Source organism: Onychostoma macrolepis, chromosome 12 (assembly GCF_012432095.1).
Source record: "Onychostoma macrolepis isolate SWU-2019 chromosome 12, ASM1243209v1, whole genome shotgun sequence".
NCBI lineage: Eukaryota > Metazoa > Chordata > Actinopteri > Cypriniformes > Cyprinidae > Onychostoma > Onychostoma macrolepis.
In genome coordinates this window covers 23,379,651-23,394,806 of record NC_081166.1, presented here as the reverse complement: position 1 = coordinate 23,394,806, position 15,156 = coordinate 23,379,651, and the positions used below count along the sequence as shown (strand labels likewise).

At 35.2% G+C, this 15,156-nt stretch overlaps 1 protein-coding gene across 1 annotated transcript; it reads left to right on the top strand.

The window, feature by feature from the left end:
* Nucleotides 1–3,563: 3,563 nt before the first annotated feature.
* csf3a (colony stimulating factor 3 (granulocyte) a) lies at nucleotides 3,564–6,978 on the top strand. Its single transcript, XM_058794164.1, has 5 exons — nucleotides 3,564–3,645; nucleotides 4,009–4,166; nucleotides 4,914–5,024; nucleotides 5,251–5,397; nucleotides 5,881–6,978. The coding sequence occupies exons 1-5, from the start codon at nucleotides 3,564–3,566 to the stop codon at nucleotides 6,070–6,072; spliced, it is 690 nt and encodes a 229-aa protein (XP_058650147.1). The 3' UTR covers nucleotides 6,073–6,978.
* Nucleotides 6,979–15,156: the final 8,178 nt, after the last annotated feature.

The following is a 15,156-nucleotide window of genomic DNA, read 5'->3' as shown; positions in this document are numbered from 1 at the left end:
GGGCTGGACGGGACCAGCGGAGACGCTGGAGAACACTTGCGAGGGGCAGGCACTGGCGGGCATGTCATATTCTCTGCCGGCGGGCTTGCCATACTCTCTGTCGGCGGCGGGCTTGCCATACACTCGGGCCGCGGACGGCGGCGCGGGAGGAAAAGCCGCGGGCGGCGGGGTGGTTCCGACTCGGGATCGGACGCTTCCCAGACACCGGTAGACCCCTTCCCTCCAGCACAATCCTGTGGTGTCTGGGAGGTCCATGGTGCGGTGGTACGAGACCACGAGCCGGAACAGATGGAGGATGGCCGCATCTTCTAGCGGCATCCCCCCGGCGAGATGAACAAACTCCGCCGCATACTCAAAGAAGGGGAGATCGCGTCGAGCAAGGGCGAGGACGGCAGCGGCGAATTCCATCTCTGTCGGTTCGGTTCGGTTCGGTGCTCTGTCACATCTGCTGTCGATCAGGGAGACGCGGAGACGAGGAGTACAGGAACGAAGACTTTTATTAACGATAACTATAAACAAACTTATGACATTCACGACTAACATTTGACGATCAACACCGAAAGCTGACTGGAGGGAACACAGGACTTAAGAACACTGGGGAAAACAAGATAATTAATAACACAGGACTGGAAACGAATTAACTAATGACAAACTAGGACAGGAACTCCAAATAAGGACACGAGAGGAGGGGAAAACAGGACGCGGAGACACAGTCTGACAGTAGACAGTTTAAATATTTATTTTTAGCAAGGTAATAAATTCTGTTTTTTACATTTTCACCGAATCTATTAATAAATCCTAATCATTTGACACTTTATTATTTTGTGTAGTTCTTGTGGTTCTTCACTGCAGCAAAAAACTTTTTTTTTTCTTTAAGAGTGTTGACCATAAGCCAAGCAGAGCCACAGACCCCACAAAACAAGCTCAGGTGTCTCATTATTGGGACAGATCTCTGCTCCATAAACACTAAGAAAAAAATCCACACAGCTTGAGCCAGGCAATTAAAAACTTCAAAGAACTCCTGAGGTCCTTTATTCATGCTGAGGACGCACCTTCGTCAGACAAGTTTTTGATCAAACAATAAACCCTTAGAGAATGAAAGGTTGGTTATGAATTTTAAGGATGTACAGATGTAAAGCTTAAGCATTTTTCTTTGCCAGCTCCTACTTTTTTTTTCTTTCTTTCTTAAAACATATACAATTTTAAACTGCTTAATTAACTGACATATTATTAACAATGACATATTATGGCTGTTTGTCTCCATCCTCTATATTGTAAATTGCATGAAAGGTATATATTTTTTAACAATTTAGTTTTAACCTATAGATATTTTTGTTTGTTTTCTTTTCCATTTATTAATTGTTGAACTTATTCAGTCTATTGAAATTAATCAACATAGTAAAAATGTACTGAAATGAAAACATGAAACCGAAAAATGAAAGCATTAGTGTTGTCATAGAGGTGAATGGTCAAATACTTTAAGCTCATGGAACGGAAGGGACCAATTTTGTCTATATCAGTGACGCCATGATTACATCCTATTTAGATTTATTCACTTCTAAATTTTCCCTCTTTGAACAGTCATCCTCTGAATGATCTACATATGCAAAGATTATTTTTGAATTTGTTATAAATCAGATTAAATGGCACAATTTAGGATAAAATTCAGAGCTGGATTTTTGAAATTGTTTTGAGACCAAATTAAAAACAATTGTTTAAAAAAAAATCTGAAAAGATCTAGGATTCATTTTCTGACTGCAGTGCCATCATGATGTGCAATTTTAGCAGCACTTTCAATTAAGAATGAGTATATGTGTTCCATCTGTTTAGAGGAATGAGTGAGTTCATGCTAATGGAGGGTTTTGTGGGAACACACTGAATTTAGCAACACCATTCTTCCCCTTTTCTCTGTCTGTGGAGCTGTCTGTCTGTTCCTGTTTCTCTCCCACTCTCACGATGAAAACATATTAATCTTTTTTTTTTTTTTTTTGGTAAAATCAGAGACATCACACTGTGCATGTACATGATGTGATGGTGAGATCACTTTTATTCGGGTTATGTCTTTCAACTGATACTGCTTGTTTCCATAGAAACACTTCTTCCCCTTTCCCCACATCTGTTTGACACTATCTCTGCCCGTCTTCTTCATTTGAAGGAAACTCTGCCTTACACAACGACACGTAACACCACGTGTTTCTACTAATGGTTTTGGTGTGATGATGACAGAGTAGGAAAAAATGAGCGATTTTTTTTTTTACTCAACTTATCAAATCTCTATCATCTATCTATCTATCTATCTATCTATCTATCTATCTATCTATCTATCTATCTATCTATCTATCTATCTATCTATCTATCTATCTATCTATCTATCTATCTATCTATCTGTCTGTCTATCTGTCTGTCCGTCCGTCCGTCCGTCCGTCTGTCTTACAGTAAAATGAAAATTAATTAACAATTACATTGTTCAGTTGTTCAGTTGTTTCTGAATCCAGTCTCAGATGAAGACTGTTATTTAAATTAATATTTGGAATGGAATTTTCACTTAAATATTATGATTCATTGTGCACTAGGAAATAATTACTCACTGCAATTCACTCACAGTTATCAGATCTTTAGTGAAAATCCCACTTTACGTCAAGCCCTTACATAACTTCTGTTGGAAGCAGAGGTTGAGGTTAGTGCAACAAGGAATTTCAGAGGAGCATTAATCTACCACAAAGCAATACAGATATATTTGACTGTATCTGTCTCATCGTTGTTTCTATTTATAGCTTTGTTATCTGCTTGGGAGTGAAAGCTAAAAATGTAGTGGTCCCAAAAAAATACACACTATTGTGAAACACAAAGGAATAAAAGAGAACAATACTGACATCAATATGCTTTTTTGGTCACAAAACTTTTGAATATGTGTACACATGAATATGCCCATGCTCATAATAATATAATATAATAATTATTAATATTTTCAAAATCTCTCATAGTATGCTTTGAGCTATTCTCTTCATAATTTTGTTATTTAATCTCAATATCAACATTTGTGAGATTTAGTCAATCAAAACATTTTTGTGGTTAACTGATTATTATTATTATTTTTTTTAGAATTCACTCAACACATATGTACACACACACACACACACACACACACACACACATATATATATATATATATAAAGTAACCATCATATACATATACATACATATATATTGCATTTTTATTTTAGCAACATGCAGCTATATTTGTTGTTATAATTGTTAGTATTTCTGTAATATTAGTTGACAGTATTTAAAAACTTGTTATGGCACTTAAACAACACATTTTGCATTGAATTTGTATTGTTCTCTGTTCATTATGTTTTATTTTTGGACAGAGTTAAGGGCATTGAGAAGTGTCTAGTAAAATAAAATTAATATCTTAAATTCATCAGCATTTAGCTACAAAATATGATGTATAATAACTTTCATTACATGCTTACCAGGTCATTTAGATGTACTATCTCAATATCTACTCAAGACGACGTCAGAAAGAGGAATTTCCCCTGCAGGCTATATAAATCATGAACATGATGGGACTTTGTTACTGCTGCAGTTTGGTGACTTTGCGCATTTTCTTTTTGATTCCTGTTGTTATAATGAACTTCCAGGGTAAGTTTTGTTTTTCATTTTTAATCATATGATTCAAAATATGAATCAATTTTGTTTATTATGCTTTTTTCAATAATATTTTAAATTATGCTATACTATATACACCATTTTTAATTTAGATGGTTTACGTTTAGATGATTCATATATTTTGTAAGGTTATTTAAAAAAAAATGTAAAAATTAAAAAAAGTATGAAGAATCTTTGGTAACTTTTACAGCACAAACTGAAATCAGATAAATTTATGTGAAATCAGGTTGTCCAGCCATGGCTAATGCATGTGAGTGTTTAAGCCATGTGAGTGAGATCTGCGTCTGTGTTACGCACTTCTGATCGCTTCTGTCTCTCACTCTCTCTTTCCTCCAGCGACTCTATTAGTCACTCTTGTGGGAATTGTGGCATCTGCCCCAATCTCTGACAAACTGGACATTATGAATAAGGATACTATTGAAAAGGCTCACAGTTTAATCAAAAAAATTCTACAAGACATTCCTACAACTCATGCAGCCTGGATAAACAACAAGGTAAGCATATTTCAGGACTGTAACTGCCACAGACACTGAGGGACGTACTCTCCCCTGTATTCAGAAGAGCAGTCAATCAGTATGGGGTTTTCAGTGATTGATTCTTAAAATTGTACATTTGGTCCCTCTAATCTTCAATATTTGGTTAAATGCTTGCAGTTTAATCTTTTTATACATGTATTTTTACACATGTGCATTGGCTTGTGGTTATGATAGTCAAGTGGCCAAAGATCTGGGCTCTTTGAATGTATTACCATTTCACCATGGATCAACAAACTTAACTGCAAATTTTAATACAAAGTTTTCTTTAACTACACTTTCATAGCTCTTGCTATATATACATTTACAAGTGGGCCAAGTCTTTTGGACACTCCAGTCACACTTGGGAATGTTATTGCATTAGATAAAAAATATAAAATTAAGTGGTATCTCACCAAACAAATGATTCTAAAACTTTTCTCAGAATAGCTTCACTTTGAAGTGATTCTTAACTAGTGTGAAGTTATTTTATTGAATGTATGAAGTTTTGAAACAAGTTCACACAGGTTGCAGAGCAACCATTGGTTTAGTTCAAATTACCTGTGTACACAGTGTTTGACAATCGCAACGTGTCAAATACTTTTGGGGGGGCCACTGAATGCAAATTTATTTTGCTCTGGCTTGTATGTGAGGAGTACTGACACAAGAACAAGAAACACTGTCCTGTCATGTTTAAACAAGTCAAATGCTTTTTTTTCTTTTCTTCAGAGTCTGATTTTGGGCGACAGCAAGACTAGGCTGGAGCTAGAGTTCTTGAAGAAAGATATGAATATACCCTATGCCCCAGTTCTTCAGAATATCTCCGAAATCTCCAGCATGGTAAGCTTTAATCAGGGTTTTTTTTTTTTTTTTTAACTGGCTTTTGCTTAGTCAAGCATGACTGTTACTTTTTTTTTTATCATACTTAGCTAATATCAGTGCAAAAATCTAGTATTATAATAGTTGGAGAAGAATTATTACTTTTGGAATTAAAAGTCAGAAACATAACTTTGTTATATTTGTAAGTTCAGCAAATAAATTGTGAGAATTCTCTGTTACTTCACAGAAAACCTGCCTTGCAAACATAACGAAGGGACTGCAACTGCATCTGAATCTCTTGAAAGCGATCAGCAAAGCAACCACACTGGCTCAGACAGACGAAGTCAAAGACCTTCAAGCTGAAATTCAAGAACTTTGGGACCTAATCGAAGAGGTATGTTATTTGACTTGGGGACTGCTCTTTTGTTAACGGGTAGATTACACTTATTTAATAGTTTTGAATGACTGTTTCGAGGTGTCAATTCCTGAATTCCATGAATGTTAGCCTGTTTAGTCATGCCTTGATTTAGAAACTCAGTTTCATGTAATGCTAAATTTACATTATGTCTGGCAATGGCATCATATTACAGTGCCTGCATTTGGAAAGCAGTCAAGTAATGTGTTTAAACCATAGTAATATAAATAGAGAAGGTCAAGCTTATCGCATGAGAAGTTGTAATAATTCATACGAAAAGGCAAAAATGTAAACCTTACCATCACTGTGATAGAAAAAATCCTCATAGACTCATGATAAGAGTGTGCTGGGAAGGTGTAACTTTTTTGACTGAACTGTATTGTATTTTATTTCATTTTATTTATTTATTTTTGCATGTTTGAACTCATGTATTTATGTATTCATGTATTGTCACAATTGCAGAACCAGGCATCGGATGAGCAGTCGCAGACCCTTGAGCATGATCTGGCCAAGCATCTTACAAGTGAATACATGACCCAGGTGGCAGCCCACCTCACCCTGCAACAGCTTCAGGACTTCAGCCGTGACATCCTCCGCATTATCCTCAGTATGGCAGAGAACCCTAACACTGTGCATCCCGCAGCAGGTCTGTGAGCAGCCTAGACCGTAAAGCCCAAAGTATACCTGAGTTTTGACACAAACGCATAGCCTTTCAAAACATACTGATAGCCTGCAAAATATACTGAAACACATGCAGGTTGGTAAGAGCGAAATTGAAAGTTCCATCTTTGTCAAGTGTCTGTGCTATTCTTTCACAGATGTTATGAAAAATCGACTTCCCTGTAGAGAAAATAAACCTGGCTTGTACTCTATAGAGTATGCATAGATTTAAAAAAAAACAAAAATGGGCTATGCACGTACAGCATTGTACCCTAGCATACATGTTAAAATCAAAGTATACTTTGGGATTTACACAAAAAACAGATGCAACATGGTACAGTGACAAGCAAAAAACAAATTTACAGTTGATATGTATTTCAAGGTACACAGTCAAATTATTTGTTGATGGAATCATGTTGCACCATCAGTCAGGACATGGAGGCACTGGTATTTGTTTTCTTCAGATTTTGTATTTTTTATTTATTTATTAATTAGGATATTTATTTTATATTTCACTTGGCATTTTATTTATTAATTTAGCCATTTAGGAACTCTCTTAAATGACTATTCTTTACAGTCTCAGAAAGCAATGTATTATTTAATTCACTGTGAAATACTTTACTGTGTCATACAATCTGAGCACATGACCATGTCTCATAAATTGCTAAATGAGAACATGGTCATTGGATTGATCTCCTGATCTCTGTGAGAACTACACACTGTGTATTTATTAGTCATGTCATGTGATATAATGTTCTTGTTTTTATTTTTCTTACCCATAAAAAGTAAATGAGATTTCAGATGAGTTTATGTATGATTCAGTATTATTTATTTATTTATTTAACTAAAAATACATGTATTTATTTTTGCCATTATTTATGATATTTTTGGAATATTTGAAGATGTGCCTTACATTTGATCAAAATAAACATTTTTGAAGCTAATGTGTGTTGAATATCCATTGTTGCTCATATTTTCCCTCTGTATTACTTTCTGTATTTGAGATTTAACTGTGTCATCTTTAGCCAGTTGACAATTAATTAGGATACAGACAAAGGTCCAATGAACAATAGAACAATAATGCACACCTTGCGACATGTTGGGTATGCATTACTTTTCGGTCCAGATTCTATGTTGCTGCTTATCAAGCGCACAACACAGTAGAATTCCAATGCACAGTTTAAAAAATTAAATTCAACAAGAAAACACAGGAGATCATAGCAGCAAAAGCAACACACCATAAAGCACAACCAAACATACAATACCGGACAGCGAAGTGACTAAAACAGATGATCATAATTGACTGAAACAGAACTGGTGTGAAACAGAACCCTCATAATCTTTACTCAAAAATATTAACTTCCCCTTCCACCTTTTTTTTTATATTTACAATACTAAACAACATAGTCTGTTAAAAAAAGCAAACAATAGTGTTAATTGTGGTAAAAATATTGTTTTAGTTTGGGTTAATAATAATAATAATAACAATAAGCAATAAGGACTTTTTTCAGTGACTACTAAAATAGTAAAAAAACAAAAAGAAAACATGCACACATCAATCCACAAACGCACGCAAAAAGTCTACTTGCAAATCCACTCACCAGAAGAATGCTACAACACATGCTTTTCTTTGCTCACAATCCACAATTTCACAAACGTATATATAATACTGAATTGCACAAAGTGAAACTGCATAAAGATAAATTGCATACAACTGACATACAAACGTTTGGCTGAAGAGAGAAAACACAATTTTGAACAACGTTTGAGCTTCTGTTTACCATATTTCATTTGCGTATTATGGAAGAAAATAACATTTTAAAATGTAACAAGTACTTTTCAAGTTTAAGGAGTAAAAAGTCGTTTTTCTTCAGAAATGTAATCAAATAAAAAGACAAGCAATCAGTTTAAATTGCACTTGATTAAATTGTACATGAATGAAATAACTGGCATTTCATTTTGTCATTGTAATAAACAATAATAATAATATATCTGGAAAGTATTAAATAATTCAAAATATTAGTATATAAACTCCTCAGTTATTTTGCAAATCTAAAACAAGTTTACTTGTAGAATTTTGTCCAATTAATAGAATGACAAAGCATTTTACAATTCTCAGAAAGAGAAAAAACAGGATTCCCTCTGACAGACACTGTGCTGACGTTATGGGCATTCCTTGACGTACAGGATATGATGTAACACAAGTCCTATTTTTATCCAGTTCTTTGATTTCTTTGTGTGGTGTTCTTTTCCACTTGCTCATACATTGTCATTTCCCATACTACAAGCTCTATTCGGTTTCTAACAAGTTTAATTATTTGCTGACTCAAATCAAATCGAGTTGACTCACTTGGTCCATTATCCCACCATGCCTACTGCAGTTCTACAATAATTTAATTTAATTATTGGATTATTTAGGATGTTTATTCACATCACACATCACTGTTCCTTCTTAAATATATAATAAATCAATAAATTATATATATATATATATATGTATCTGAGAATTGTAAACCTAATATATATATATATATATATATATATATATATATATATATATACAGTGGGGAAAAAGTATTTAGTCAGCCACCAATTGTGCAAGTTCTCCCACTTAAAAAGATGAGAGAGGCCTGTAATTTTCATTATAGGTATACCTCAACTATGAGAGACAAAATGAGAAAAAAAAAATCCAGAAAATCACATTGTAGGATTTTTAAAGAATTAATTGGTAAATTCCTCGGTAAAATAAGTATTTGGTCACCTACAAACAAGCAAGATTTCTGGCTCTCACAGACCTGTAACTTCTTCTTTAAGAGGCTCCTCTGTCCTCCACTCGTTACCTGTATTAATGGCATCTGTTTGAACTTGTTATCAGTATAAAAGACACCTGTCCACAACCTCAAACAGTCCAACTCCAAACTCCACCATGGCCAAGACCAAAGAGCTGTCAAAGGTCACCAGAAACAAAATTGTAGACCTGCACCAGGCTGGGAAGACTGAATCTGCAATAGGTAAGCAGCTTGGTGTGAAGAAATCAACTCTGGGAGCAATTATTAGAAAATGGAAGACATACAAGACCACTGATAATCTCCCTCGATCTGGGGCTCCACGCAAGATCTCACCCAACTGTGAGCAAAAATCCCAGAACCACACGGGGGGACCTAGTGAATGACCTGCAGAGAGCTGGGACCAAAGTAACAAAGGCTACCATCAGTAACACACTGCGTCGCCAGGGACTCAAATCCTGCAGTGCCAGACGTGTCCCCCTGCTTAAGCCAGTACATGTCCGGGCCTTTCTGAAGTTTGCTAGAGAGCATTTGGATGATCCAGAAGAGGATTGGGAGAATGTCATATGGTCAGATGAAACCAAAATAGAACTTTTTGGTAAAAACTCAACTTGTCGTGTTTGGAGGAGAAAGAATGCTGAGTTGCATCCAAAGAACACCATACCTACTGTGAAGCATGGGGGTGGAAACATCATGCTTTGGGGCTGTTTTTCTGCAAAGGGAACAGGAAGACTGATCCGTGTAAACGAAAGAATGAATTGGGCCATGTATCGTGAGATTTTGAGTGAAAACCTCCTTCCATCAGCAAGGGCACTGAAGATGAAACGTGGCTGGGTCTTTCAGCATGACAATGATCCCAAACACACCGCCTGGCAACGAAGGAGTGGCTTCGTAAGAAGCATTTCAAGGTCCTGGAGTGGCCTAGCCAGTCTCCAGATCTCAACCCCATCGAAAATCTTTGGAGTCCGTGTTGCCCAGCGACAGCCCAAAAACATTACTGCTCTAGAGGAGATCTGCATGGAGGAATGGGCCAAAATACCAGCAACAGTGTGTGAAGACTTACAGAAAACGTTTGACCTCTGTCGTTGCCAACAAAGGGTATATAACAAAGTATTGAGATGAAATTTTGTTATTGACCAAATACTTATTTTCCACCATAATTTGCAAATAAATTCTTTAAAAATCCTACAATGTGATTTTCTGGATTTTTTTTTTCTCATTTTGTCTCTCATAGCTGAGGTATACCTATGATGAAAATTACAGGCCTCTCTCATCTTTTTAAGTGGGAGAACTTGCACAATTGGTGGCTGACTAAATACTTTTTTGCCCCACTGTATGTACATCTTCATGACTAGATAGACACAGGTGAGTTTCTCTTTACTACTCGTTAGGTTTCTCTAACGTTATATGCGACTCGAGTCACTCAATCGGAGGTAATCCTGTGAGATCATACATTCATGAGCATAGGGTCGGCCAGTCTGACTTTGTCCGTTAAAGTTAACTTATTTAAATAACAATAATGGTCCTGCACAGTGAGTGACCTTACATATGCAGGTAAAATCGGATTTAAAAAAACAAGGTAAACAAACTTCATAGCTAGCGTTAGTGAAGCGGTCAGTGGAATCTTTCTGCCTCCAGCTAAGCCCCGCCCACAGAAAAACGTCACATTGTTTACTAACAGAAAAAGGGTCTATAACACTGAACATCACCAGAAAAGATAAGCAAATCAGATGGAAGTCTTTTCTCCTCTTTAAACCATTGACTTGAAATAAAACTTTCAGGCTTTTTTTCCCCAAGAAAATGGGCCATAATTATTTTACAAACTTCAAAATAACTCTTTAAATTGGATGAATGTCTCAAATCCATTAATCATTCTTTATTTTGAGGGAATTTATGGTGTGCCTGCTTGAACTGCCTGTGTCAGTTGGCGTCAACTGGATTTGGGTCCTGACATTCCCATACTTGACATGGATTTTTTTTTTTTTTTTTTTTTTTCAGTATATAGAACTAGAAATAGAACATAGAGAACATAAATGTTTAAATGGAGAAATTTTACACTTTTATCCGCTAAATGAGCTATTTCAAATTTGATGCCTGCTACAGGTCTCAAAAAAGTTGGCACGGGTGCAACAAAGGGCTGAAAAAGCAAGAAATTTTGAAAAGATTCAGCTGGGAGAACATCTAGCAACTAATTAAGTTAATTGACGCCGGGTCTGTAACATGATCAGCTATAAAAGGGATGTCTTTGGGAGGCAGAGTCTCTCAGAAGTAAAGATGGGCAGAGGCTCTCCAATCTGTGAAAGAATGCGTAAAAAGATTGTGGAATACTTTAAAAACAACGTTCCTCAACGTCAAATTGCAAAGGCTTTGCAAATCTCATCATCTACAGCGTATAACATCATCAAAAGATTCAGAGAAACTGGAGAAATCTCTGTGTGTAAGGGACAAGGCCCGAAGACCTTTGTTGGATGCCCATGCTCTTCAGGCCCTCAGACGACACTGCATCACTCATCAGCATGATTCTGTCATTGACATTACTAAATGGGCCCAGGAATACTTCCAGAAACCACTGTCAGTAAACACAATCCACCGTCCCATCTGCAGATGCCAACTAAAGCTCTATCATGCAAAAAGGAAGCCATATGTGAACATGATCCAGAAGTGTCGTCGTGTCCTGTGGGCCAAGGTTCATTTAAAATGGACTGTTTCAAAATGGAAAAGTGTTCTACGGTCAGACGAGTCCAAATTTGACATTCTTGTTGGAAATCATGGACGCCGTGTCCTCCGGGCTAAAGAGGAGGGAGACTTTCCAGTGTGTTATCAGCATTCAGTTCCAAAGCATCTCTGATGGTATGGGGGTGCATAATTGCATACGGTATGGGCAGCTTGCATGTTTTGGAAGGCACTATGAATGCTGAAAGGTATATAAAGGATTTAGAGCAACATATTTATTTGTTATTTTTTGGCCATTGTGATGGGTCTTGTCTTTCTGTGTGTGTGTGTGTGTTTGTGTATATATAGAACTAGAAATAGAACACAGAGAACATAATAAATGTTCAAATGGAGAAATTTTACACTTTTATCCACTAAATGAGCTAATTTCAAATTTGAAAAAAAAATTGGCACGGGGGCAACAAAGGGCTGAAAAAGCAAGACATTTTGAAAAGATTCTGCTGGGAGAACATCTAGCAAATAATTAAGTTAGTCTGGAGACTGCCCTCCAGACGACGTCTATTTCAGGGAAGGCCTTGTCTATTTTAGCAGGACAATGCAAAACCACATACTGCAGCTATTACAACAGCATGGCTTCATAGTAGAAGAGTCCGGGTGCTGAACTGGCCTGCCTGCAGTCCAGATCTTTCACCTATAGAGAACATTTGGTGCATCATTAAACGAAAAATACGTCAAAGACGACCACGAACTCTTCAGCAGCTGGAAACCTATATCAGGCAAGAATGGGACCAAATTCCAACACCACAACTCCAGAAACTCATAACCTCGATGCCCAGACGTCTTCAATCTGTTTTGAAAAGAAGAGGAGATGCTACACCGTGGTAAACATGCCCCCATCAAACTATTTTGAGACCTGTAGCAGGCATCAAATTTGAAATGAGCTCATTTTGTGCATAAAATTTTACAATTTCTCAGTTTAACCATTTATGTTATCTATGTTCTATTGTGAATAAAATATTGGCTCAAGTGATTTGAAATTCTTTCAGTTTTCATTTTATTCAAATTTAAACAGGTCAGGTTGTGTGTGTGTGTGTATATATATATATATATATATATATATATATATATATATTATGGCATGCCATTCAGGAAAATTTGTATATGGTATATCGTATATATTGTATATCGTATATGGAATGGAATGAAACTTGAATATATGGAATGAAAGTATGAATATATGGAATGAAACTTGAATATATGGAATGAAAGTATGAATATATGGAATGAAACTTGAATATATGTAATGAAAGTTTGAATATATGGAATGAAATTTGAATATATGAAATGAAAATCTGAATATATAGAATAAAAGTTTGAATATATGGGATGAAACTTGAATTGGGTGGATGATTGACATTAAAGAGTATGTATTTTGAAACAAGTGAATGGTATCTTACAGGTAAAAAAAAAAAAAGGAACACTTGCTTGTGTGAACAGTACATTTGTGTAGTTCTGTAGTAATCTGCATCGATGCTATTTTTGTCGACAAATAAAAATGAGAAAAATTCTCAGTCAGAACTGTGTGATAGATGTGCACATATGAATTGTAACGTTCTGATCTAACTGCGAGAAAACTCTGCGCTGTTGCATGTTCTACAGGCTCGAACAACAGTGCTTCAAACTGATTCAGAGCGGTTTGCAATAAATGAATAGCACACATTTATGACAGGCAACTGCTTATGAACTAATGCTGATTAATTATAGCGATGTTTACTTTACAATGTTTATATGGTAATGTGTTTTAGACGGTTGTAAGAATGCATATTTTATCTCCCTCATGAACTTGAATGAACAGCCTGCAAATAAGAATTCCGGTGTATTTCGGTCTTGTTTCGGGGATTCCAGTCACAGGAAGGAAAGACTAAGGACATTATTTGACATTATTCAATAAATAGATTTTACTATCAGGATTATTATAGTTAACTAAAGCCATAAAAAGTATGCGTTAGGCCCTGATGAGCATAGAATTGAGCTCTATTTTGTCTTTTTGCACTTGAATTGTCCAAAAACACACACAATTATGTCAAACTGTCAGTTTAGTCATGTATTCAAGTAACAGTTGTGTGATACTTAAATGCTTAATTAATGCATTACAGTTTAACCAAACTCAGTAGATTTTAGTCGAACAAATCTACTGTATTTTTAGTCGACTAAAACTAAAACAATTAAAATGACTAAAATATGACTAAAACTATATGGCATTTTAGTCAAAAGACTAAAACTAAATCAAAATGCTGTCAGAATTAACACTGTGTGAGAAATGTCTGAGATGATGGGATATCAAGATGATGGCATGTACACTCCAAACTGTTTGTATTGTTTGTTTGGAATATGATCAGCTGTTGCCAAAATTTTTAGTTCAACAAAGTATTGGAAAATTTGAAGAAATTATATTTTTAAAGTCATTCAATACAGAAAACTATCGCTCTGATAACAAGGATACAACTTGCTACAGTATAATTCATTTAATACTGTCAAATTTGCATTTTAATTCCATACACTGCAAATTTCATTCTATATATTCAGACTTTCATTCCATATATTCAAACTTCCATTCAATATATTCAAGTTTCATTCCATATATTTATACTTTCATTCAATATATTCAAGTTTCATTCAATATATTCAATCTTTCATTCAATATATTCAAGTTTCATTCCATATGTTCAAGTTTCATTCCATATATTTATACTTTCATTCAATATATTCAAGTTTCATTCAATATATTCAATCTTCCATTCAATATATTCAAGTTTCATTCCATATATTTATAATTTCATTCAATATATTCAAGTTTCATTCCATATATTCAATCTTCCATTAAATATATTCAAGTTTCATTCAATATATTCAAGTTTCATTCCATATATTCAAGTTTCATTCCATATATTTATACTTTCATTCAATATATTTAAGTTTCATTCCATATATTCAATCTTCCATTCAATATATTCAAGTTTCATTCCATATATTCAAGTTTCATTCCATATATTTATACTTTCATTCAATATATTCAAGTTTCATTCAATATATTCAATCTTCCATTCAATATATTCAAGTTTCATTCCATATATTTATACTTTCATTCAATATATTCAATCTTCATATTATAAATACCATAATTTCCTGAACGGCATGCCATTATATATATATATATATATATATATATATATTATATATAAACCTTGGAGTTATGATTGATGATCAGCTGACTTTCTCAGACCACATTGCTAAAACTGCAGCTGCAACTGCAACTGCAACTGCAAATAGTGCATGGTCCTGCAGATTTGCTTTACTCAACATCAAGAAGATCAGGCCCTTTCTATCGGAACATGCTTCACAACTCCTTGTTCAAGCTCTTGTTCTGTCCAGCCTGGACTATTGCAATGCTCTCTTGGCAGGTCTTCCAGCCAGTTCTATCAAACCTTTATACACGTCACACCTCTGTTTATCAATTTGCACTGGCTACCAATAGCTGCTTGCATAAAATTCAATGCATTAATGTTTGCATACAAAACCACCACTGGTTTTTTATTTATTATACAATTAACAAAAGCAA

Excerpts from the sequence above, each read along its gene's own strand:
- csf3a (XM_058794164.1), top strand. The coding sequence starts at position 3,564 with ATGATGGGACTTTGTTACTGCTGCAGTTTGGTGACTTTGCGCATTTTC. Across the intron at positions 4,167-4,913 it reads CAGCCTGGATAAACAACAAG|AGTCTGATTTTGGGCGACAG; the intron begins GTAAGCATATTT and ends TCTTTTCTTCAG. Across the intron at positions 5,025-5,250 it reads TCTCCGAAATCTCCAGCATG|AAAACCTGCCTTGCAAACAT; the intron begins GTAAGCTTTAAT and ends GTTACTTCACAG.